The 27,471-nt window shown below is 35.9% G+C and overlaps 1 protein-coding gene across 1 annotated transcript in view; it reads right to left on the bottom strand.

The window, feature by feature from the left end:
* Positions 1-27,471, bottom strand: part of ATP11A (ATPase phospholipid transporting 11A) — a 111,012-nt gene that overhangs the window by 32,720 nt on the left and 50,821 nt on the right. The window contains exons 3-12 of the mRNA XM_026857832.1: positions 18,670-18,759; positions 17,446-17,526; positions 13,965-14,072; positions 11,198-11,326; positions 10,612-10,715; positions 7,810-7,860; positions 6,308-6,372; positions 4,663-4,745; positions 3,395-3,544; positions 2,019-2,216 (exon numbers count right to left, since the gene is read on the bottom strand). Of these exons, the coding sequence (XP_026713633.1) occupies positions 2,019-2,216; positions 3,395-3,544; positions 4,663-4,745; positions 6,308-6,372; positions 7,810-7,860; positions 10,612-10,715; positions 11,198-11,326; positions 13,965-14,072; positions 17,446-17,526; positions 18,670-18,759 (1,059 nt within the window). The remainder of the gene's footprint in view (positions 1-2,018; positions 2,217-3,394; positions 3,545-4,662; positions 4,746-6,307; positions 6,373-7,809; positions 7,861-10,611; positions 10,716-11,197; positions 11,327-13,964; positions 14,073-17,445; positions 17,527-18,669; positions 18,760-27,471) is intronic.

Raw genomic sequence — 27,471 nt, 5'->3', positions numbered from 1 at the left:
CAAATTTTTGCTCTCAGTCATGAGAGAAGTTAGTAAATACATTAACTCTCCTCTTAGACGGACTTTTCTAATATTCGTTAATCTGAAAAATCAGGTTTCCAAATTTTTTCAAAGTGGACAGGATTTATATGGATTTTTTTCATTTCAACTCCTATATTCCATTTCACAATACACTTATACAAGATATAAAATGCTATCAAGCAGAGATCTTTCATTCATTCAACGTGCTGCTTTGGGATCAACAAGTGTTACATGAAAAAAGGAACAAAAGCATGTTACCACTATGACAGTATGTACTACAACCGCAAATAAGTATTTGCAATCAAAGCGTACATTAGAAATATGATGCATAATATCTTTCAAAAACATAGAAGCAAAATTTAGTTTACTGGATTAGTACTAATAATGCTAAGTACTGATGAGGGTCTTATTCTAGGGACAACACTTAAATTTAGTAGTATTAACTTATTTTTTATAACAGAAACACAGAATGGTTGAGGTTGGAGAGCACCTCTGGAGATCACCTGGTCCACCCACCCTGCTCAAGCAAGGCCACCAAGAGCTGGTTCCCAGAACCACATCCAGACAGGCTTTGGTTATCTCTAAGGATGGAGACTCCACAGTCTGCGTGGGCAACTCAGTCACCATGACAGTAAAGCAGTGTTTCCTGATGTTCAGATGGACCCTTGTGTTTCAGGCTGTGCCCACTGCCTCTTGTCCTGTCACTGGGTATCACTGAAAAGAGCCCATCTCCATCCTCTTTGCACCCTCCCTTCAGGTAGTTATATATACTGATAAGATCCTCCCTGAACCTTCTCTTCCCCAGGCTGGCCAGTCCCAGCTCTTGCAGTCTGTCCTCACATGAAAGATGCTCCAGTCCATTCAACATCTTTGTGGCCCTCCATTGGACTCCCTCCAGTATGCTGATGTCTCTTGTACTGGGGAGCCCAGAACTGGACACAGCACTCCAGGTGTGGCCTCATCAGTGCAGAGAAAAGGAGAAGGATCACCTCCCACCACCTGCTGGCAATACTCTAATGCAGCCTAGGATACCATTTGGCCGCCTGTGCTGTAAAGGCACATTGCTGGCTCATGTTCAATGTGGTACCCAGCAGGACCCCCAGGTCCTTTTCTGCCAAGCTGCTTTCCAGCTGTGTGGCCCCCCAGGGTACACTGTGGCCCATTGTTCAGATCACTAATGATCAGAACTGGACACAGTATTGACCTCTGGTGTACACCACTAGATACTGGCATCCCACTAGACTTTGTGCTGCTGACCTCCACCCTCTGGGCGTGGCCATTCAGCCAGTTTTCAATCCACCTCACTGTGTGGTCATCCAGCCCATAATTAATCAGTTTCTCTATAAGGATCCTATGGGAGTCAGTGCCAACTGTCTTTCATAATAATAAAATACTTGGTACAACCTTTTATCCATATAGATGTGTGTCCCTAAAAGCTCAATTACTAGTTTGGCTGTTCAAAAATAAGGAAATACACCATCTTATCTCAAAACCTATGAAACATCTTTAATTATTAGAGACCCTAAATATTTTCTCAAAAATATTCATGCTTATCTGTATCAAGGTGATGATTTTCTTAACACAGAATACTAAACATAGAATTTATTTTGGAAAATGAGAGTGACAGTCAATCATTTTACTGGATGAAGCTTGTGTCTGGAGATTTGGTGTCAATCTAGCCAGGTTTTTTTCCATCTGACTTTTACTCTAAGGAATTTTGATGCTTATACAAGCTCCTTCTATAGTCAATGGAGAGAAATCATTACCTTCAAGTGTTTATCCTTTACTAATACAGAATACCAACTGACCTCCAGTGACTGGCTGAGAAATCAAAATTTTTGATTCTGTAAATCAGAAGATCTCAAATTTTATTTTAAAAATTAATCAGCACTAAAGAAAATGCACACTAAAGCTGAAAAAAAAATGAAGTGACAATTTTAAAATAAAAAAATATTGTAGAAACAGTTGAAAAAAATTTATCATTTGATGAAATCTACCTGTCCCAACTCTTCATTGAGGTCAGAAGTATTCACCAGTGGTCCTTCACCTGTGTCCTCATCAAACATTTCCTCATCCCATGTAAGGAAATAAGAACCAAGAAATTTCTGCATTTCCACAGTGACATACATGGATACAGGAATAATGTAGTTAAAAAGAACCATGAATGCAAGGAAGTCTGTAAAAGCTCGAAGAAACTGCCAAAGAAACAAGATGAAAATATTGACTTTTCACATACCATCAAAACCCAAAAGATGACTACATACATTTGCAAATTTTTTTTCTAATAGCTCAAACAGTAAGCAACACCTATCACAGCTCACAGTTCAGCACAGGATGTATACCTTCATGATTTATAATATCACAACTAATCTGGCATGAAGAAAAAAGATTTCTTGTTTTGAATTTGTATTTTTCTTTACAGATATGTAGAGTACAGTTACGTAGAGTACAGTTACACTTCATTTGTAAAGTTCTAGAGCAACTAATGAGAGTGGTGAACACCTGTATGAGGATAAGGAAAACAACAAAATGTACTTCCACAAATTACCAGGGAAATACCATAAAACTATGGTAACTCATTCAAGGATTACCAAATTACATAACTTTCAGACATCATTTCACAATAAATAAAGTGTTTCCCTTCCTTCTCTCAATACAAGTAGAATGTGTGCATATAACTTGGCTAGATGTTTTCAGTGGTGGAGGCTTGTTGGAAGTATAGTCAACCTACTGAGCAGGTTGAGACAGTGTTAATGGTGGTAATGAGAAAACTACAACATGCCTGGCTAGCATGTGGTCATCATGCATTTAGGGTAAAGAAGGAAATTTTCCCCTAGTCTGACTAGAGGATTTAGTGAAATAATATTATGCTTTCTGTACTGCTGGGTTACTTCAGATCATCTGGGTATCCATTCTGGGCTATGTCCTTGCTCCCATAAGGACATCAGACACTGTTACTGGTCTCCAGTGCTCATGACACAGTTAAAAGCTATATGAAATTAAGCTTTTGAGGAGTATTTTTATAGATTTCTACAGCAGATTCTTTTAAACACATCCGATTGCCAGTAGTCATAGGATTTCTTTCAGTCTTGTATTTATCTGCAGAAGGTCAGTTCTTTAGTAATTCACGACAGGAAACTCCAAAATTCTTTCATGAGGCTTTTTATACTAAACCAGACGTTTTCTCATCAGTTAAATTCACACATACAACTTAAGTAAAATTTAATATACAAGCTTTCTACAAATATAGTCACCATTGTTAGCAAAAAAAGAGTAACAATTTATGACTGGTGAGTAGGCAGCACATAATTTTCAGTAGGATTCTTATAAATTAAGGGTTTAGTGAAATATTTTTGGTATTTTATTTCCATACCAAATTTCTTTTCCTTTCTGGCTCTGTTTTCTGATTATACCATGGCTCATCACGAAATGGTTCACTCTGCCAAACATACTTCAGAACGGTATTTATTAGTGCTTTACTGATGAGAATACAGAGGTATACAATAAAAAAAAAAAAAAAAAAAAAAAGAGCAAAGATTTCCATTAGAATATCAACAACAGAGTTTATTAAAATATGTTGTGTTTGTGCATTAGCCTAACATTTGCTGCAAGTCTAACAACACTATGATGTAAGCTAACTTTTCTACAGTGTTTTCCCAAGGAAAAAAAAAATTACTGAAAACCATTTTCTATTTAAAATGTTAACTGCTACTACTATTACTATTGAAACTGCTTCCAAACACATTACCAAACCTAATCATACAGATGGAATTGTAACAGAATAACCAGGCTTCTATCTGCAGACCTTTTTATGGCATTTCTCTGAACCAATATAAAAACACATAAGTACTTTTATAGAAATATAAATCTATTGAGAACATTTTGCTATGTAGCTGTAAAGATTTAACTCTTTCTAGATACATCTAAACAAAAAAAAGAGAAAGAACACTTCACATATAAAATTATATTTTCATTAATGATTGGTATGAACTAAAAGCTATGGGTTATACATCAATAACAACAGAAAGAGACACAACATCACTGTCCAGTCACTGTCATCTGGTCAGTATATCTTGCCTTAATCAATGACTTTTTAAATCAAAAGATTGGACACCTTACTCAGAGCTGAATATTTCAAAAAGAGAGAACTAGAAAATAATTCTGGTTTAAAAAAAGCAACCAACCAATGTCAGCTCATTCCTTGAGAATAGCAGTGTCTTCCTTTCCCATCATATATGCCTGTATGGAACTTGTAATTTTAGCCAAACCATAGAAAATCTGCCGCAGACAGGCTTTGTGTTACTGCAGTTGATCCAACATGAAGTGCATCAAAAAAACTATTTTTACTGAATTCAAGACTTAATTGGAATGAAAAGGACATAATAACTTAAAAAGATGAGCATTAAATTAAGGTGGCTTTTTTTAATAACAATTCAGTACTGAGGACCTCATTTATATGGCATTATATCACTGATTTTAGAAGCAAAAAATTATCAACAGAAACCTCCACATTGTAAGTCCCTCTACCTCTTTTTGTAATTTAAATCAATGAAACACACACATTCAGAAAAAAATAAATCCCTTTTATTCACCATTCAAGCATGCAGTTCTCCACCCCCAAAATAAATATTAGAAATTTTACTTTTCTACTGCAGATCGCTTCTGTGATTTCGCCTGATAATTTAATGCCATCTTAGTTTCCATGCCAGTGTAGATAGCAACACCTGGAATTAGACAATTTGTATTGTGTGATTTTTTGGTAAAACAATAACTTCATAAACCCACAATTCACTAGATTATTATACTCTGTCATCTATTTAATTCTCTGTAGTCTGAAAAAAAGGAACAAAGATTTGGATGATACTCAAAAACTAGAAATGGCTTTAATATCTTGGTTCTGAGAGGAAAATATTAACCAGCATTTACATCCCATTCCAGAGTCACAGTTCCCAATTCCTAGCATGTTGCTATGTATCAAAAGCAAAACGAAAGCTGGGTTTTGAATAAATCCCCTTGTGTTTTTAAGTTCTTTTTTAGCTTCAATTTTAGCTTCAAAATCATACATTGTAAAAGAAAATCCAGATAGGGCTAAACTACAGAATACATCCAAGAAGAAGTAAGGCAGCCATTGACTTTGCTTGCTTCAGGAAAATTTAATAGTTCATTAAGAGAGTGAACTTCTGACATTACCAATTTCTTCTTGATAACACAGACTGAGAGAATAAACTTCAGAAGACTAAATACAACTACTAAGAACAGCTGTACACAAGAAGGTGGATTTAAAATACTTTTAAAACCAGCACACCTGTACGTTGTAAAATAAGATAATTTAGGATATGGATCAAGGTAATGCCAAACACTGCATGTATTAGACCACAAAGTACCACTCATATTAGGAGTATCTCTGCCTGATACACAAGTTAACAGAAATACTAAAACCATCTTTTGAAGTTTACAGAAATACTATAATATTAGTTCATCTACTTTAGATTACAATTAAAAGCAAAGAGAGCAAGTTTAAATTAATACTTTTTTTACACTCTTTCTGGAGAAAAAGTTGCAAGATTTTGGTATTTTAGGCTAAGTAGTTCATGGCTATCTATGATCTTCCTTCTTGGGAGTACAGAAATTGTACATGATAGAAGATGAGTTTGATCCTCGTGCCTTTTGTCACCAAAGAATGTTTTGTTACAATTGAAATACTAGTCCCAGTAATTCTTGAAGGATTTAAAAAAAAACCCTATCTCAGTTTGTGCTTCCTATTCCTGTTAAAATATTCAGTGGAATGAATATAAAGTACACTGACTAACAGAAAGCCCAATTTTGATCAGGACCTGTTTAAATGGTTTTTGGGGTGGTCTTTATTGATCAGACATATTTGTAACTGGTTGGGGTATCTGTCTTTTTTGACAAACAAGCAAAACATTTAAAATTGTTCAACAGGCTCATTAACTGCTTTGGGACAAAAACATTAATTCACAGTGCTCGTTCAAAGCCCATATATTTACATGAAGAAGTTGAGTCATCTCACTGAGTCACCTTCTTTAATCCTTGAAGACTAAACTGTAAAAACCCCCCTCCCAAAAATCTCTATAGTCATTGTATATCATTAACAGTTACTTTACTGCAATTGCAGCAACAGTAAACCTTACAAAAAAGTTGTAAATCAAGTTATTCAATAGAAAGCACATGCCCAGTAGTAACTGAGTAACTGTGGGGTTGTAACCTTGTTTAATGTTTGCTTATTACTTCAGGGTCCATTTAAATAATCAATAGAAATATTTACCAAAGATTTTTTCTGTATTCTTTAAAGTGGCTCCTCTAAGAAGCAGATTTTCAGATCCTAATGGCCTGCAAAAGATAATATTACAAAATATAAACACCTAGAGAGAAGTAGCAAACCTTAGCGGAAGCCATGTAAAACAGGAAATCAGTTTTACTCAAGTATTTTTATTCCACCTAACAAAATTAGAAGGCATATTTAAAGCTTTTAAGTGAAAATAAAATATATATCTATGCACCTAAAATTAATCTCATAATTTCACAATTCAAGTCTTAAACCAATGCATCTAAACCCCACATATGTAGGTCCCTAAATACACCTAGGATGATGAGTCTTTAAGGCGCTTATTTAAAAAAAACCACACCTGATTCAAGTCTTTTTTAGGCTTATGTATAGTGTCTTGCAAGTTACAATTAGTTATTAAAAGATAATACACTCTTGCATTTTATTTTAAGCATAAATGGCATACAATAATTACTGTATACATTTCAAAGCATAAAGATGAATACAGATAAAATCATTTATTGAGGAGTACGGGGTCTAATGCAAGGATCCTTGTGCAGTATAAAATTATGTTTCAAGTGAAAGATGCAAAAAGACAGTTTTCATAGAAGATGGTAATAAAAATCACGTATCTACAGACACATTGAGGTTAGGAAGGCACTAAGCCAGAATGGAGCAGCTCCCCACATACTGGGGCCTAGAATCTCACCTGAGAGAGCAGCTTTCCCTCTTTGTGGCAAGGACCTGAACAAAATCAGGTACAGCAAGTCTCTTCCTTGCTGGTAAACAGAACAATCCTAGTCAGAAAAAAAAGAAGGCTTGTGCCTCTTCTGTACTCTTCATTTTTCTTCTCTATTTGCTGGACAAGAAATGTCCTGGGCTACAGATTGCTCCTTGAGTAGAAAGCACAACACTCCCTTCAGGATGAAACCTATTTGCACTGATGGCAGAACCTTCTAGGTGTCAGACCCAGGGTAAGAGAACACAATCTCCTATACCACATATAAAATGTGTTTCCCTGGATGTTTCCTTCCTGAACACACACAACATTATGGACATTTTGGACAAATGTGCAAAGAGGCTTACTAAAACTAAACATGATATTTGACATGTTCAAACTCTTCAATTTCTAAGAAGAAAAATGAGAGAAATACACAAGTGATACTATTCATATTGCTTACTGCACTACCAAGATCCCACGCTAATGGGGCAGTACTGTACAAGTACTGTCAAAATCTCATCTACATCATTTACAAACTAAATACATGCCAAATAAAAACTGAAGTTGAATAAAGACATAAAAGTATGAAGAGAAAACTATCTGGTGAAAAGATGGAATATTTATGACATGTGAAATAACATTCCAGAAACTTCTAAGAAAAACACATTCTATCAGTAAGACAAGGCAGTACAATATTGGTGAACCAAAGGTAATTCTCATTATTGATACTTATTCAACCCTAAAAATGTTTAGATGTGTAGAAACCCTGGGTTTTCCCTACCTTGCAGTAGGCTCATTCCTTTCATGGTAAACATTTATTCGACCAACAAACCTGCAAGGGAAATAGACAAATAGTTTAACAGCACTGCTAATTCATGTATTCTTATGCATGTATGTCCCAATATTTCAGGTTTTTTAATGTATTACATGGACATATAATTCTCTGTATAGACAGATATATATATACACACACCACACATACATATTTAAAAACAAAGCAAATCACTCTCATTTTAAAATATATGTGAGAATAGATTATTTGAAAAATATTTTCTAGAAAATATTTATTGCAGTGAGCAGCTTCCAATAGAATGTGCTCTGATTATCCAGAAGATAAACAAGAACGTAGATATACATATGAATATATTTAAAACATGTAAATACAATACACAGAACAGTAAGTAAATGTAAAGTTTGCATATAAAAAGATATAAGATTATAAAATTAGTAATAGATCTTTTAAGTAGACCCATTAGCAAGAAGTAACAAGAAATCTTATTCCCTAGACTACCCGAGGTAAGCCAGTGTAATTACTATCCTTTACAAAACCTAAAAACTACAAATTACTTGAAAACAAAAACATAAAGACAACAAGCAATTTTCCCTCTGAATATGTCTAATTTCATTTTAACTGTATGTGGTGGGTTGACCCTGGATAGCAACTAAGTACCCACTAGCCTCTCACTTATTCCCACCCCAGCAGGATAGGGGAGAGAATTGGAAGAGCAAAAGTGAGATAATGACAGTTTAGTAAGTGAAGTTAAAAAACCAAGTGATGCAAAGGCAACCACTCACCACCTCCCATAAGCAGATCAATGCCCAGCCAGACTCCAAGCAACAGCTACTTTGGAAAGAGTACCCCCAGTTTTACTGCCAAGCATGACATTATATGGCACAACATATCCCCCTCTCGTCAACTGAGGTCAGCCATCCTGGCTGTGTTGGCTTCCAGCCTCTTGCCCACCCCCAGTCTACTTGCTGGGGGGGCAGAGTGAGAAACAGAGAATGCTTTGTCACTGTCCAACCACTCTTCAGCAACAGCTAAAAACACTAGTGTGTTATTAACACTGTTCTAGTAACAAACCAAAACCACTACACCACATCGGCTGCTATGAAGAGAATATTCTCCATTCCAGACAGACCCAGTACACTGTATTTGCAACACCACTGTCCAAGTTGATAACCTCAAATCATAGGGATTAAGCCAGACATTAAGCATTCTGAATGGCAGAGGAAAGTGGGAGCTGGTGGGACTGTTACTTGAAGGCTCAGAATAGCAGCAACCCATCTACTGAGAGACTATATAACACAGTAGAGTGACATCTAGAGACACTGTACAGTTTATGATGCATCATGATGTAAAGTAACTATAGTGGTCTGTGGAAAACTATAGTGTCAAGTAAAATTTAGCAGAAATAGCAGCTGTCTACCAAAAAGTCTCCTCATTATTCATGTTTCAACAGTTGTCCCAGCAAATTCCACCATCTATAATGGTGTGAGCTTCAACCTGCAAATGTTCACTTTGTGAGACATGCATTTAAAAAAGGATCAAGTCATTCATAGAACTGGCTTTCTAAAGAATCTGAATTGCAGATTTCTGCCTTGGTCACTGATATCAAGGCAAAGAGATACCTCCACACCTCAAATAAGCAGTGTTTTCTCTGCATCTTCCAACAGTATTTGCTGACAGAAGACTGCATTTTAGTTGGTTGCCAAATTGTTGTCTGTGTATTATTTCATTCATTTTTACTGTGGCATGAAGAACAAGTTTCCCCAATGGTATGTGGGTTTTTATCTTTCACTATTAAGAAAGAAACCTCAAAATAGGCTTCTAAAGATTTAACATTAACTTCAGTGAAATTTTGTACAGTACTTTTGTAAAATATTGAGTATTACAAGTCTTTAAACATTGCTAAAAAACTGAGAGGTTTTTCTTCATGTTCTGAATGTTTAATTTTTAAATGTCTTGCTAATCATGATGGTTTCATATTAACATTACCTAGTATCTCAAGGCATGTTGGGTGTGGTTCATTGTTAATGATAGCAGATGTAAATTCATATTTCAAATAGCCTTGGCAATTTCAATTTTTTTTTTAACCCACTTTTTTTGTCAGAACTCATTAGATTGGCATTGTTTTTCTCATAATGTGGCTTATGAAGAGCTCATACTGGGAGTGGAAGTGTTTGCCATTTTCTTGTTCATTCGTGCTTGCACTTAGTATTATCTTTGATCTGTAGTTTCTTTGCGGGAATCTTGTTAAGCCAGTTGTGAGGGTTACTTTAGTTAGAACTAGATAATATAAAATGTAAATCCACTTCACTAGGCACACATGAACTGCAATTCCTTACAGTATGCTGAAAGCAAAGGAATGAGCAGGGGTGCCACTGGCAACCTCTGTGCATTGTAGAACACCCTCTCTTCCCCTGGAGACTCTTTGTGAACTGTATGTGACATGGAACTCTGACATACAGACTGAGTAAGGGTACTTGTGTCAATATTACATGCTAATAAAGCTTATTTTTTAAATAGTTTTTTCTAGATTAAAAAGATAAATAGAAATTCCAAAATTTGTCAGGCACCCCAATGGATCATTTTGTGCACTGCCCTTTGGAGACTACTGCCCTAGAGCAGACCAGTGAACTACTTGCTGGAAAAGAGCATGGATAGAAGACTAACCTGACCTCAAGCTCACATGGGGCCCACTGTAGCCAAGCAGACACAGTCAGTATCTTTTCATTATCATATTCTTAGAAGCTATTGGTAGGGTACCTTAAATGAAACAGGTAAAAATTATTTTCTTACTTATAGAGGTCAGGCTGAGGTTGTTCACATTCAATGGTAGCATGCAGTGCATCAATTTCTTGTTCATTGTGAAATGCCTTTGTATCTTGAACAGCATAGTAAGTCTGGAGTGAATAAAGATGTAAATAAAAGCAAAGAAGGACAGATATAAAAGACAATGTGCACATACACTCCAGCACAAAATATATTTACTATCTTTTACGTAAGAGCTCATAGTTCAAATACGATGCACCTTTAAATGCTCCTAATTAGGCATCATCTTACATCATATGCAAGTACCTCCCAGTGTACTCACAAATCAGGTCACCATGAAAGCATTTAAGTACAAAAAAGTCTGTGCATTATCTCTGTAATCTGCATGCCTATACTGGACACAGACAAAACAAAATAAAATCACAGATAAATACGATATAAAACTTTCCAAAATGTAAGATACTTTAAGAGAAATGAAATCAACTGATAGAAACATAAGTTGCACACGTTAGTGTACCTGCTCACACATATAAGCATGAAGTCAGGTTGTGATCTGTGTAAAAAATGAAATGCAAACTTTGCCTTAAAAAGAAAAGGTAGAATATTTTATTACTTTATGACTGGATTCGCCATCCAAACTAGCTGTTGTAACAAAACACGTTCCATCTCCTCTACTACTTGATAGAAATATTAAGTCACATGGGAATGTTTCATCTTCTTTTACCATTACAATATCTCCAACCTAGTAAAAAAAAAAAAACAAAACCAACAAAAAATAACACACACAACAAAATAAAATGTAGTTATCATTTATGTCGCAGCCCAAATTTCAGATTTCAAACCAAAACCCTAGGCTCATTCAAATACCTTGAAAATTCATCAATTTTTATTTACAGCAGGATTTTACCACAGGAGTAAAGGACTAAAATACACCTGAAAAACTGAATTACACCTTGTGGAATGACCGAAATCCACTGTGTACTACACCTTTCTTCTTAGGATAACCATTTTGCAAGTACTGTCTTATTCAGTTTTGAAACATTATTTGAGATAGAAGATACTATCCTTGTTTTAAGATTAAATACAACAAAACAACACTGTTTCAAAATCAGCTGGAGATGTGAGCTACTCTCACTGGCTCTTGAGAATAAACATCTAGCTCTAAATATTACAATTAGAGATAGCTGAAAAAGTGAAGAATTCCAAGTCTGCCAATGAAAACAGGATACGTTTTCAGCAGAACCTGTGACTAAAAGTCTACGCTATTTTTATCCATGTTTAAAGGTGAGCAAATAAATTTTTATTCACGTAAACATAGGTTATATCTTACAGTGTGTTAAAGAGTGTCACAGAACAGCCAACCAATTACAAATTCAAAATACTACTGTAAACCATTCATTTGAGAAAAAACAGCGTTTGATACACTTTTGGAGTTCATCTTTTATGAAGGAATATAAAAACCCAAACAAATGGCAAAGTTACACTATGTGTTTTAAGAATATCAAATTTTCAATAAAAACCTCAAAATATGTAATTTTTGCAATTTTTCATGTAGTTTAACATCTATTCAGTATGCTTTCATGTCATAATTTATTATCATATGGTTCAGCTTACCCCTTGTTCTTGTGATATACTTATAAAGCTAAATTCCAATATCCTAAGCAGTTGGCAGGAGTCAGTTCATTCTAGTTAAACAAAATAGTCTGGTAACAAACAGTAACATCTAAAATTAAAATTGTGACAGTTTAAATAGGATTTACTAACGTGTACTAAATATCTAGGAGGATGATAACAAATGAGATTTGACTTCTTGTAGATATGAAAGAGGCTTTTTTTTTAACCAGTCGCAATGAAAAATTGCAGATTACACATATGGCACGAGAGAACTCAAGTTGCTAGGCATCCCTTCAACAATCAGGTATGAAAATTAACAGAAACCTCAGTAAGAATTTTTCCATCTTTTGTGTAAGCGATGGCGTCTTTGAAAATCATGACTTCTAGTGCAGCAGCAGAGCTGTACAGTTTACAGATTTTAAGTCTTTGAACAAAACTGAGAGACTTATTAAAACTGCCTAATGTCAACTGGCTACTTCATTTCGGGGTTGGGGAGGGGGGTGTGTGGGAGTTTAACCAATAACAAAAAGTTTGGGGCTGTTCAACTTTAGAAAGGGATTAATATCCTCATGTATCTCTTTTTGATTAAATGACTTCTCACTTATTCTGCAGACCCAGGGAAGAAACATAGTGAGACAGTGAAGGGGCAGGTTTGGAACTGGAGGCACTGAATGCCTTGTCTTGAGCCAGCCTGAACAATACAGAGCCTTAATCCCAACAAGCTGTGGAGCCTGACAGACCAGTCTATTGCTAAAGTTGCCTTATTCTTCCAAGATATGTCTTCAAGAGAACTAGCCTTTCTGCCACAAAAACATTAATTATAAAAGATAGCGACATGATAAACAATAATAAATCCCTCAAAGTGAGAACTTAAAACAAAACCAGATAAAACACCATTAGGGAATTATTTTGAATACTCTATTAGGAGACAAGAGAATCCACCTATTCTTAGAACAAACTGTAAGAACACCAGGTAACTATTTTGATTTCACTAGCTCTCTTCACCACTGAAAACAGCATTAATTTAATTTAATTAACAGCTACCTCAAACACAGCAACACTGCTGCAAGTTTAATCACCTCTACAGATGCCATGGAAAGAAAAATCAGAATTCTTCAGGACACTGAATCTGACCAGAAAGTCAAACAGGGCAGAGCAGAAAAAGAAACCCCTAACAAAGGTATTAGAAATAAGGAAATTCCAAACAAATATTTATTAAGTTTGCTGAGTTCTTAAGAGAATAAACACAAAAGGCAAAAATTCATTGCTGAAAATAACCTTCAAAATACCGGTAAGGGAATGTAGTAGCACTCAGAAGGACACTGAAGAGGCTGTGATTTGATGGGTAATAAATTATTCTGAATGTGGTGTATATATATGTATGCATATGTATGTATTGTATACATAGAACAAATCAGTAGTGCTGACTATCATAATCAGGTATTAGTAAGTTATTAAACATGCATACCCACAGAGGACCAAAACTGGGGAAAAGACAGAAGACAAATAGATGAAACTCCAAGTTCAAAACCAGAAAGTGAAAGGAACAGTTATGAGAGGAGTTAACAAAGCAAATATAAAGCAGAACCATATCTTTTAAAAGTACTTTATTCAGAGGCATTAAAATTCAGTATATTTTAGGTCTGATCTCCATTAAATGTAATAAATGCTACATCATCATCTACACTACATTTCTGTATAATTTGTTTTACAAGAAGAATGAAGTAAAGCCTGACTCCTAAAATTGTTAAGTCATAGTTACTTACTCTTAATTTTCGGCTTTGCTTTCTAACCAGTTTACCATGTTGAATGAAATGAACAGGGCATTGGTTCATTGCATTGTCAGCTTTATGTCGAAGCCAATCTTCATAACCCTAGAAAACAGTGAAAGGAAATTATGTGGTAAGGCACATTTTGCTATAAAGACACAGAACAGCTCTAGCTTGCAACAAAAATTTCAAAAGTTATCCTGCATCAAGGAGAAAAAAAGAAAATATTCTTGCTAGAACAAATGAAATTGTGATCCATATATACAGTTTTGTTGGACATATATGAAAAAGAGCATTCACAGTTGTCAACAAAATTATATAATGTTAATGAAGACATTTTGATGAATGGGAACATTTATGTGTAGAACAATTTCTGGTGTTTAAGTGATTATCTTACTCATGTGCTACTGACTCTTGAGTAAGTGCAAAGTACTTACAGAAGTGGATGCAGATAACAGTGCAGAAAGTATTTGGGAAGACTGGAACTCCATATTGAAAGATGTTAGTGATGACATGACTGAAGGTGGCCACATTTCTTGAATGTCATACAAGTATGTTAAACTTTTAAATCCTATACACAATATAAATAGTCCTGAAGAATTTTGTTTCAAGAAACTTTGCAGAGTGACCTATTTTGATTGCTCAATTATCCTATGAATTTGTGTTTTATACAAACAAAGTAAAGGACAGGGAATCTGCAACTTTCCATTCAAAAGGCCCTGCTGTGAGATAAAGTTTGGACTGACAGACACACCCGTGGGTTAAGAGGTAGAAAATACCATTTCTATTCCGTAGCATTTTTATATCTAACTCTCTGGAGCACATTTGGAAACTCCATGTAGAACAAAAGGATCACTACCTTGGATGCTCTCAGAGATAATCTGGGAACTCATGGAGTCTTTATAAATACTTCCAGGGGCTGGTAAAGCTCCTCAAGCAGGTCCCAAAGTCTACACCAGTTGCCAGAAGAAAGACTCAGGGAGATAGAACTGCAGTACTAGGCACAGCATGTCGTAATTCAGGCTTTGATAGACACCACAATAAGACTCTAACACATAACATTTAAAATCTTAGGAGCAGGAAAGCCATATCTAAAATAGTAGCTATCTCATGTGTCACAACTTTTGCTCACCTGCAAAAGCTGAATTTTACTTTAAGAATATACTCAATTCTGTGTAGTTAGCAGTGTAAGGAAATGGAAACACTGCTTTTGGTAGTTTCTTTGAAAACTAAGGAAAGAAAAGTCTGAACTTAGCATAGAGACTGTGAAAGTAATCAGTTATCCTATTAAGGGACAATCAAAATTACCCCCTCTGCTGGGTCTGGCTGGTATGGAGTTAACTTTCCTCAGCATCCCATATGCTGCCGCGCTTTGTACTTGGGGCTAAAACAGTGTTGGTTACACCCCATTATTTTGGCTACTGCTGAACAGTGCTTGCCCAGCATCAAGACTTTCTCTCCAACCTTCCCACAGACCAAAAAAAGGTCAGTAGGCTGGGGGTGAGCAAGAGGTTGGGAGGGGACACGGCCTAGAGAGCAGACCCAAGGGGATATTCCACACCATATGATATTGTGCTTAGCAAGAAAATCTCAAGGGAAAGCATCCAGAAGAGGGTTGTTTGTGGTGATGGGTCCTCCTAAGCAAATGTTACACATGCTGAGGCCCTGCTTTCCACAAAGTAGCCAGGTATTTGCCTGCTGATGGGAAGCAGTGAATGAACTCCCAATTTTGCTTGGCTTGTGTGCATTGCTGTTGCTTTCCCTATCAAAGTGTCACTAACATGACACATGCAACTTTTCGCCTTCCCTCTATTTGCTCCCAATTCCTCAGAGGAGGGGAGAGAGAGAGAGGCTGGGTGCATGTTTAGCTGCTGGCCAGGATCAACCCACCACACCCTTATGTTTGTTAGTCACTGTTTTAATCATCATGATCTTAGGTACATAAGAAATACAGACACACACACACACCCCTTAAAAGTTTTGAGCTAAAATGCAGAGCACTCTGATCTAGAAACTTTATGTTCAACTACCTCATTGAATGTTGTTTTCCCAAAAGACAGAAAATTCTAATGTCACGAGATCTCTTTCTTATGCCCATGAAAGGTGCTAATTCCCTCGAGTAGCCTAGCAAAAGATGCTGAACGTCAAGCTGCTTACACAAACACTCCTTTCACATCCCAGTTCACTGAAACGAAGGAAAGAAATGGCTGGTGCCTGGACCCAAAAATACAGTGAAGACCGAACCCTGACAGGAAATTCACTGTTCTTACACTGATAGCTGTCTTGCAGGAACAAGTATCACTAAATTGGACTGAAGGCAAAAAACCAAACACAAACAAAACCACTGTAAAGACTATGTCTGTGACTATTACTTTAGGAGCCCAGATTTTTAGAAACTACTCTGTGGTTACAGTGAGAGGGTACAGTAAATGCAGAAGAGTGTTGTGGGCACTGCATGCAAATTACTGCCTATAAACTCACTTGCTAGTTCAAAATTAGTGACATTTTTTATGAATTAACTTTGCACTAGCAAGGTTTATGCCAGATCAGGTATCCTCTATCCTCCTGCAGCTGGCCTGAAACTCACAAAGTCAACAAATTCGGCTCTGACTAAATTAACAGAACAGCAATCATGAGCTCATTCCTGATGCAGATCAAATTTGTAATATCAGAAACTCTGATAACACACAGATCTGACTGCAATATCCCTATATGAATGAAAACATTCTATATTTATCTGAGATTCCATAATTTCAATAAAATCCTATCTACATTTAAGTGCTCATGTAAATTGTAGCACTGCAGCATTGAGGTATCAGGTGCAAAACTACCTTAATCTCTTCCTTTTGGTAATACTAACTTGAAAGTGAAATAGTAAACCTGTACAATTCCATACTTGTATTCTCTAATTCTATTTTGACAGAAAAACTTTATTAGTATCTTTTATACTCAATGATGTGGCAAGAACAAATTTTTTTAAAAATACTTCAATTTTATGGATTAATTTTTACATTAAGAAGAAGAGAATACAATAATTCTCAGAAAGCACTGCAAATAGTTATGAATTTTAGATTATAATCAACATATACTGAAGACTTAAACCAAAGTTATTTCTATTATCTGTTCATAATATAAAGGCTCAGGAAGGCTCAAAGGTAAGGGTAGGTTTATCTTAAGTTTTTGCAATTCTTACTAAACTCATTTTCAGTCATTATGGAAAAACACAATAGGATGTGAACAGCTGTTTAGAAACAAAAAAAAAAACAAAAGTCAAAGTGTGCTGAGTTAACACAAGAACATCAAAATTATGTCATTTAGAAGATTGATAGCAACCACTGTTAAAATTCAGTTAAAATTAATCACAATCGTTCTTTAGGCATTGTCCTAAGACAGTCTAACGCAAAGGCAGGGATAACTGAAATACAAAACAAATTAAATTGTTCTGTTTAGTTTTACCTTAGGTCAATAAATTACTCACCTGCTTAATAGCTGTCACAGTGATAACAAATAAAAGTGGAAGTCCACTTGTAACTGGACTAGTAGGTGTATCAATGATTAACTGCAACAAAAACCCCAAATATCTTCTGGTTATATTTTTGTGAATGTAAGCAATTTCTCAAGCAAAATGTTTCCAGTAATAATTTAATCAATATCTTACAAAGCATCAAGGAACTTTTTAATTAAAAAGAACAGTACTTTAATACAATTTTAGGAATATATGTTATACCAACAAAATTTGAAAAATAACTATATGCTATAACAGGATATAATACTGTATTTAGATCACATTAACATTCAAGTGTTAATACCTACTAAAAATATCTGATTGCACGAGTTTAAACAAGCACGAGACTGGAAAGCTACAGTTTTGCAGGCAAGATTACTGAGCAGTATTAGAAATCAACATGATGCTGTTTTTACATGGTATACAATACAGCTGTTCTTATGCATGCATTATGCATTCAGTAAATCCTGAAATACTGAGTTGTGGCTTCTGCAATTATAAACAAAGAGGTAGGACCCTGACAGGGAGTTCAAATGATAAGAAAATATAAGTTGTCCTGGCAATTGGCAGAGCTTTTCTTTCCACACAATCTGGTGTGCAAATACAGCTTTTCACTTAACTAAGATTGTTTAACGTATTTAAATGGTTGTGAAAGTTCAGAATAAAGACACCTAGAAAGCAGCAAACTAGTTATCTGAGGTAATAATTACAAAACAAAATATTTATGTTATCACCCTAAGCAAGCATCATATAAGCATCTATATTTTAGTTTCTCTACAGGCTTTGATGACAGTGCAGTTGGAAAATTTCTGCCAAGGCACCATTCTGTTAAAAAAATACAGTATTTAGCAAAACTAACAAAATTTTATCATCAACATAATTTGTAACAATGCTTTTACTTATCTGGATATTTATTATAAAACAAAAATAAAAATAAAATTATTTTCAATATTATCAAGAGACATCTTGCCACCAAATCAGTGGTATTTCCAGTCAATTTCTCTATAGTTTATATTCACAGTTGTAACCTGGAAATGAAATAAAACTCCATTTTATCACATCATCACTGTAAATGCCTGTCCAGGCTCAGACATTTACCTCCTCAGTCATCAAACCCAGTACATTTTCAAACATTTTTCAACTCCTTTGTTTTTTAGGAAGATTCCAGAAATCTACTGAAAAATGGGAATAGCTTACCTGAACAAGGAAAATGATGAGAAAATAGAAGTTAGCTATTCTTCTGAACTGCTCAAACAAATTTTTTGGTACAAAGTTCCAAAACGTGTACTGAAAACAAATGCACAGAATATCAGCATTCGTGAGGTATTACTTGCATTCTTTATTCTAAAAATCAAACAAATTCATAATTCACAAGTCAAGATTAAAGAAGAAGCAGGAGTATTTTTGTTACCCTAATAATTTACTGAAATTGAATCTTAAATTGGCAATCATGTATTCTTGGAATCATATCAATTTTCTGAACTGTGATAATCTTGGTACTAGGGTATGACATAATTTTCGACTAGCAACAATGCTCATTCAGAGATTTAGTTACAGAACAATTTAGAGACATCAATTAATTCTAAAAACATCTTAAGTCACTTCAAACAGCACTTCTAATTCATTTCTATTTTGTATGCATGACTTGAGGAAGTAGGTGGCACTCTGAGAATTAACTATGCAGTCACAGCAAATTGACCAAATAGAAGGTTTCCGCCCCTCTTCTGTTCCTTGGCTTAGACACAAACATACTCCTCAAAATAAACTAGAGCAGTGACTAAGAGTAAACAGCTGCATATCTCTCTACTGATCATACAAATTATCTAAGATTTACAGTATATAAAAGTGCAAACAGAAAATGAAAAACTTCAAAGGGGAAAAAAAAATAATGTAAAAGTGATAGAGATAAGGACCTTAGATCATCTAGCCCTCTTCCCCTGCCCTGCAGCAGGTTCAACCATACTGCTTTTACACAGCTCACTCTGTAGCTCCCAAAACAACTGCAAGGATTACTTATTGGAACACATGTCAAAATATCAGCTAAAGGTAGGAAAAACAGCTTGAGAAAACTAAACTGTATCATTTTATTATCCAAATTATCATTTGACACAATAAAATGTAACTTTCATTTCAAAGGAGACAGGCTAAGAAGCTTCTCCTAATTTCTTTTTCTGCCTTGTGCGCCCTGTCTCTTGGCAGATTGCACTGATACTTGCCAATAGGCAAATTATGCCATGAGTTAGACATCTTCCCAAATTTGGCCCCGAAAGCAAAACCAGTCAGAGTTCTAAAAGGAAAATACCTCTATTACATCTGCAGGTGAAAAGGATCCTCAAGAAGCATGCCTTAGTTGTACGTGAAACCCCTTTCATGTAATCTTTTTACACATTGGGGATTAAAACCTGGATGTATTTGACACATGAATTGAATGTTCTTTTTCTATTATGTGCCAAAAATCAGTATCTATTCTAAATATGCCTTAAGTAAACACTGATCCTGCTTAATGCTTACCTCAATATGAAACCACCTGTGAGAAAGCCAAAACTCAGGCAGGCAGGCATGCAACAGCCGGGAAGTCAAGTGCTCTCATCTTACAATGAGAATACTTTTCATGAGACTGGAATGCCGCTTGCACTGCCCACTACCCAGCTACTTATCCAGGAATTTTGAAAGAGATCTGGTTAGACTTGATTATTTTTCCTTGCACAACACTCCTAATTATTCACTGCTGCTGTGATATATGACAATATAGATTAGCGTCTATGACAATAATTGTATATTTTCATCATTAACTTTAATTACCAGGAAAATGAACTCTTTTCTCATCTTATGCATTTTTTTAATGAATCTCTGACTGCTGAAAAGGAAAAATGAATAGAGGTTTCAGTGAAAAACTTCTGTTTACATGTTTCTGTTTACCTCTTTTGATAGAAAAAGTGTTTTTTCCATGTTAAAGAGGATTTTGACCGTCAAAGTTTGATGATTTATACAAGCTCCCCAGATCACCATGGATAAAATAAAAATGTTATTGCTTATGGAGTAACTTCCTGTTTAAATCTCCTAGAGGGCTAAATGTGTGGTGATAGCATAGTGTGGTCAGACTAGATATTTAAAACAACTGATCGAGTAAGTCAAGTAAATTAGTTAAGACAACAATCTATGAAAAGGCTGAATGTTCATCTTTACCCTTAATCTATGATCCTCCCTATATTCCAATCTTGGTTCACTCCTTTCCCTGTCCAGCAGTGGTCTTTCCCACTGATTCATCTTTGGTCAGCAACTCTCTTATCCGAATAAATGCGAATAACCCGAAAGCAGGTTAGTTTTATGGTCTGAGAGGCATTACTTAAAACTGATGTTTCTTTAACACAGAAAGCTTACTAAAGCTTTATTTTCAAACAACCTGACAATTTTAGCTCTTTACTACTCTGGGTTTCAGACATACAAAGTACATCTTTATTCTGCATATTCTTAAAAGAAGAAGTAACAATTTTTGAAGGAGTTCAGCCAAGAAAGACAGACCACTAAGATGTCTAGACAGATCTTTCCCTGCCCCAGCCAACAGTAGCTCAGAGCAATACCTACAAATGGATGATTAATGTTTAACCACCATAATCACTCCCAGGGGAAACAACAGAGTGGCTGCCCCTCAGAACATGATTTATCTCATGACTGCATTCAAGGCATTTTCTCTACCCTAGTTAGGCAAGAACAAAATAAAAATCTTTGAAGAAGAGACATTAAAAATAAAAATATTAATACATGAGATTACTATGCCCAGATACAGCGTTAATAGCATTTCTTTTGCAGCTAATTTCTAGTCACGCTCTTTGTAAAGTATGAAAAGCAGTTTATGTATATTTAACTACCTTTTTTCACTATAACTCACTTAAAGGAAATAAGGTTATCCTAATAGTTATGCACTTGAAGCTTTTAAGTTGGGAAGGCTTAACTTATCTTTTCCAATTGCTGCAAAAGACTTAAGAGGACAGAGCACATATATGCCTTTTGCATACAGGAGGTAACACAAAACAGCAAGAAGTAGTTACATATTCATTCATAAGATAAACACATTGTGCAAACAGATGCATCTGAAGCACTGTGCAAGGAACTATAAAATCAGCCTGTCTAGAGTCTAACCAGCATAATTCAAGTAGATTTTCTTCCTATTTATAATCATAATAGCACCTGCAGTACTGGTCTATTTCTGTAATCATGTGCTTGGACTACTTATGCATACCTCCACAGTATTCCTGCTCATGTCCCTGCTCCATCTCACTAATTCTTGTATCCTCTTCGCTAACCAGCTCCAACACCTCCTTGTTAGAGCCAGTCCCATGAATTAAAAATTGTAAAATAGGGTCTTCTTAAGAATGGTTTAGTTTTTTTAAAACACTGTATTTTGGCCTTTTCATTTGATATCTGTATGCCAGAATTCTGGCTCAAATTTCAAGCCTCTCTTTCCATCCTAAGAGACAGATATTTTCTTAAGTAATCACTTAACATCAAAAGCTGGAGTTATAAGAAAAAAGCACTCCATATCCCATTAAGGAGTTCTGCCAACACCAGGTTTTTTTACAGTTTATTCGTTGTCAGTGGTCACCATCTCTCTTCTAACCTGCTTTGATTTCATTCCTTTCCATCAACCTTTTCAACTGTTTCTTGTAAATACTTAAAACTATTCTGACAAAAAAAAAAAAATCTATGCTGCTTCAGCCCTCGTTTGTAGGCATATTGCTATGCTGATTCTCATCCCTTCTGCAAAACAGATTCCATCCTACAGACAAAAAATTCAGAGAAGAACAAATAAAAGCTGAATAATAATCTTGCAGTCACCTCTTTGTTTTTCAGTGTTTTTCTTTTAACAGATCAAGACATATATACAAAACTTGAATATGTCCATAGTGACTTCCGTAATTTTAACATATGGATTTTTATAGTACCTACCAGTTACCAAGAGATAATATATTATTAAAGCTGCCAGCTTAAGAACTGGACTATATATGTGTGTATATATATGCATGCACATAACATTATATATAATACCTTATATATTATTATGCTGTAAAAAAAATTTAAGTATTACATATATTACATACATCCAGCTATCCCCCCTTCAAATGGGCATAACTGATCAAAAGTTTGACAGTTTTCTTGATTAGTTTTATTTATAAAAATGTTACTTTTTTGGAAACAGAATTTGCCTAAGAGTAGAGAACTGGCAGAGAAAATTATAGTAAAGGATGTGAAAAATGGAAATAAATAATTAGCTGAAATCCTAAGAACCAAGTCATAAGTATGGCTTGTTTATCTCAAGTGACTTGCTTATAGCCACATAAGTTTCTAGCAGAACTGATCTATGTACTTTGATCTATTAAATCAGTTTCAGCTCTTAACTTCAAGCAAAAAACTTGAGACTTCTGTGCTTATATGTGACTCGATAAAATTGGAATAGTAGTATCCATGAACAGTTGAAAAGCACTTTGTAATGTTTAGGAAAATCCAGAATGAATGTACACAATTAATTATACTTTAATGAAAGTATTAACATGCACACCACTTGCACAGTGTTTATCACTCCACACCACATGATGTCCACATGATTGGGATCACTTTAAGCTCTGTTACATGTACAGCTTTTGTATGTAACACTATGAGCCACTTGTACATTCCAAGAAAGTACAAAAGTGAAACTGATTTGGGGAAATAGTTCAAATAGTGCTTACATATCTGAATGAACAGCATATGCATTTTGTCATACAGCTCCTTAAAAATAGTTGCTGGTAAAACAGGATTTCTACCACAAACAGAGAAGCCTATCTTTAATAGTACTTGTTCAGCAACTGTCAATCTTATGAAATAGGAGCTATATCTCCAGGAACTCCTCTGACAAAGACAACTCCCAGCATATGCAAGATTATCTAATTACATTTAAAAAAAAAAAACACCAACAACTTGCAGCAAGGATGACAGAAGACAGAAGTCACAGAGAGCATCAGGAAAAGCATGAGTGTGTGCAAGAGTGAGCGAGCTTCACTTTCCTGTATGTAATTGAAGAGAATTACACCTGTCCTCCCCAGTGTTGGGTTTAGACATGCCTGCCTGCCTTCCACTATATACATGCACACTCCATACTTATATGAAAAAATTTAACCTAAAAGCCCTGTTAAGGGAAGTACTAGCAGAGAGTTGAATACCACTGTTAACTCTAGGCTGAGTGAGGGGAAAGGTTGATGGCTTCTCCTGGGAACATGAGGGAGGTTGCAGACAGCCTTTGCCCTAGAAATCCCACCCTACGCAGGATCATCAAGAACTAACAGCTCTTCCTTGCTCTGCAGGCACTGGCAGTTGTCCACAGAAGGAAACTGTATTATCATACCTGGAAGGAGAAGTGTATGCTCATGCACTCCCATCCCATCACAGGTATTGCTGTCCCTGAGCTGGCACCTTAGACGGTCCAGTTGATTCAGAAGCATTTGAGATTGACTGACCATCAAGCCCTTGTACTCTTCTTTATTGCTAACAGCTCCTGCCCCTTTGGCATGGCTGGGCAAACCTGACAATTTAACTTTTGCAGTGTTGGATCAGACCTTCTGCTTCAGCCAGTAATGGCTGTGAGTCAGTGGATTAACTTGCACACAAGCTGGGAGCTTCCATGTTACAGCAGCTTTTAGAGCAGATCAGTAGGTCCACACTAAAAAGCACACACAACATTGGCACCCAATCCATATGCACTTCTGTCTGTCCATCCTCTCTATCCCCACATGACATGCCACACAAATATTTATCAGCTTCAGACATGAGCATGCCAGTTCCCACTGTGGGCTTCGGATACTTTTTTGACTTTGCAATGTCATTGTTTAGGGCTGTGTCTGAACACCTCATCTTGAAACTGTTGGGTCATGGCCCTAGAAAGGCCAAACAAATCCTTCCAGTTATGAAGCATCACCTTGAAGAGCTATCAGATGGCCTAGGTCTCCTCTGGGTTCTGAGTGGCTCATGCTGGTGGAGACATTTTAGTATTTCCTTAAGCTTCAGTATTAACATTTCTTATAAACATCAGAGCCCCTGTCTTTGTGTTTTTACAATGACACTAAAAGCAAGTGCTGCAGGGAAGAGGTATAGCACAAGGGCATGAATTACTGCTTGAAGAAAGGAACATTTCAACAACACCCATGGAAACATGTCAAAATTACTTAACTTTATTTAACTATTAGTCACTGTGATTGACATGACTCACAATTAATCAGATTAGCACTGAAGGTAATTTCCTTCATAATTTGCAGCATTCTCAATATGCAGCATTATTGTTTCAGGCCATTCTCATACAAATCAGTATTTCAATCAGTATTTGATGAGAAGTCCCAAGGAAACATGCAAACAGAAGATAGTATTTGTGAAACAAAACTGGGAGCACTTCTGGTCCCTAAATATAGTTGTACATTTCAAAGCAGAAGTTAATAATAGTACAGTTTTCCATCTAAGTTCACCTTATTGTTTCTTTATAGTAACCACAGGAAATAAAGCTGTAGTACAAGTCAGAATTTCATAACTTCACATCTTTAATTTGAATTACATATTTCTAGGGCAAATTATTCAAATAACAGTTCCGTATCCACTGCAGATTCTATCTAGCATTTAAGAGTCATATACCACTACTCTTCAGTATCTTCTTCTGAATGTTCTGAATCTTCTACAGTCCCACTGCATCCAGTTCTATTAGTGACCCAGGCACAAGTGGGGGTTTTTGTTGTAAAAATGTCTCTTTATGCAACTGACAGCTGGACAGGATCATCAAAGCAAAATACTATGTGTTGATTACCTACAGACTGAAAAGAACAAAACATTTTGTAAGTCTCTAACTCAGCTTTCTCTACAGTGGTATGGAAAAAAACGATCAGTCCTCATGCAGAATGTTCCTGGGGTTTCTAAGCTTATTAGCTGTCTGACACATGGGGAAGTCTCTGCTCATTCATTCAACAGGCTGTTCCTATCCTGACATCTCTGAAATTTCTGGTTCTTCCCTCTGGGTCATTCTTTCAGTTCTGTCAAAAGCAGTAAGCAGCTGTAATAAAACATGTTCTTAGAGAACTCCATATTGTTCCCTCAATAAAAATTTTATTTTTCTATATGACATTCACAGAATCACGCAATGGTCTAGGTTGGAAAAGACTTTGAAGATCATCTAGTCCAACTATTAACCTAACATTGACAGTTCCCAACTACACCATATATCTCAGCGCTCTGTCGACCTGACTCTTAAACACCTCCAGGGATGGGGACTCCACCACCTCCCTGGGCAGCCCATTCCAACACCTAACAACCCATTCTGTAAAGAAATGCTTCCTAATAACCAGTCTAAACCTTTCCTGGCACAACTTGAAGCCATTACCTCTTGTCCTATCGCTTACTACTCGGTTAAAGAGGCTCATCCCCAGCTCTCTGCAACCTCCTTTCAGGCAGCTGTAGAGGGCGATGAGGTCTTCCCTCAGCCTCCTCTTCTCCAGACTAAACTCCCCCAGTTCCCTCAGCTGCTCCTTGTATGACCTGTGCTCCAGAACCTTCATCTCTGTTCAAGAGACAAATGTACACATCCAATTAGTCTTCAGTTCACAGATTCAGCTAGAATAGGAGATGCAAATCCCTACTTTATCTACAAATTAATGAGGTCCTTGAAGCATAGCAGTTCTATAAAGATATTGGGTCAATGTCAGCAAAAGGAATTTGAATGTTAGGAATTATTAACTAATAAGTAAAGAACTAAATCCATCATTATGTCACAGTATAAATCCATAGTTTGCCTATACATTGAATGCTTTGTGCATTTCTCCACCTTAAAAAGTCAGTGGCTGGCTTGGGAGAAGGTACAGACTGAATCTGAGCAAAGATATGAACTACCTTCCACACAAGCAATTATTGAACAGACTAAGGTTATTCAGCCTAGAAAGGAACATAGTGAAAGATCACTACTAAGTTAAGATGATAAACAGGAGATTACAGTTGTTCTCAGGTTCAAGGACTTGGAACATCAACTGAAATTAGCAAGTAAAAGCTTCAAAATGAAGGTTCAGAGTTTCCTTTGGCAAAGATTTCTACAATTTAACTGTGCCTTAACTACATACTCTGAAAATTTACATGGGCTCAAAAGGTATTGAAGAAATTCAGAGGAGAAATCCATTAAGGACTTACTGAATACAAAATCATCTCTTTTGACTTGCAAACGGCTAAATCACAGATTAGCAAATACTAAGAGTATTTGGGTGAAGTATCACTCCATGATTACTTGTTCATTCATTCTTCCCTACGCAGCTACTGCTGGTGACAACCTACTGTGCCAAATGGGTCTCTGGCAATTCTTAGCTGGTCAGGCACATCCATATACTACTATGTATGTACAGATACTCTGTTTAGCATACTGACTAGGATACTCCCAGCACAGAAATATGAAGCTTGGACCTTAAGGAAGTTTCACATTAAAAAGTTAATTTGTAACTTATCAGTCTTTAAAAAAAAAACAAAACCCTTTTGTTATCCTGTTTCAGAAGAAGGAAAAAAACCACGAAGTGCTGTTAACTGTTACTGCTGCATAGTTTAATTTACTTTCCTTTTGACATGGCAGTTCTACTAAGCAGTAAATAATTTCGAAATGTGAATAGTCTTTAAAGAAAAAAAAAAACTTCTCTGCCAAGTCAATTACTTTTTCTTCTTCTCATTTGAAACATTAGGATTTTCTACCAGATGATATTTTGCCATGCTGCATCACTGTCATATGATATATTCAATCAAGGGCACACAACAGCTACTTTAAAGGCTAACACCCTAGGCAGCTGAAGTAGCTAAAAGTTAGACCAACATAAGGATCCACAAAGGTCACTACCTCTAGAACATGGAGCAAACTGCATGCACAATCCAAAAGGCATAAATTTTTGCCTTTTATTATTTCAACACAGCCTTTTTGTAATGTGTTGTTAAAATCATAATTGAATTAACACATCAAAC

Source organism: Athene cunicularia (assembly GCF_003259725.1).
Source record: "Athene cunicularia isolate RWA chromosome 1 unlocalized genomic scaffold, athCun1 chr1_part1, whole genome shotgun sequence".
Lineage (NCBI taxonomy): Eukaryota > Metazoa > Chordata > Aves > Strigiformes > Strigidae > Athene > Athene cunicularia.
This window is presented reverse-complemented; position numbering and strand designations above follow the sequence as displayed.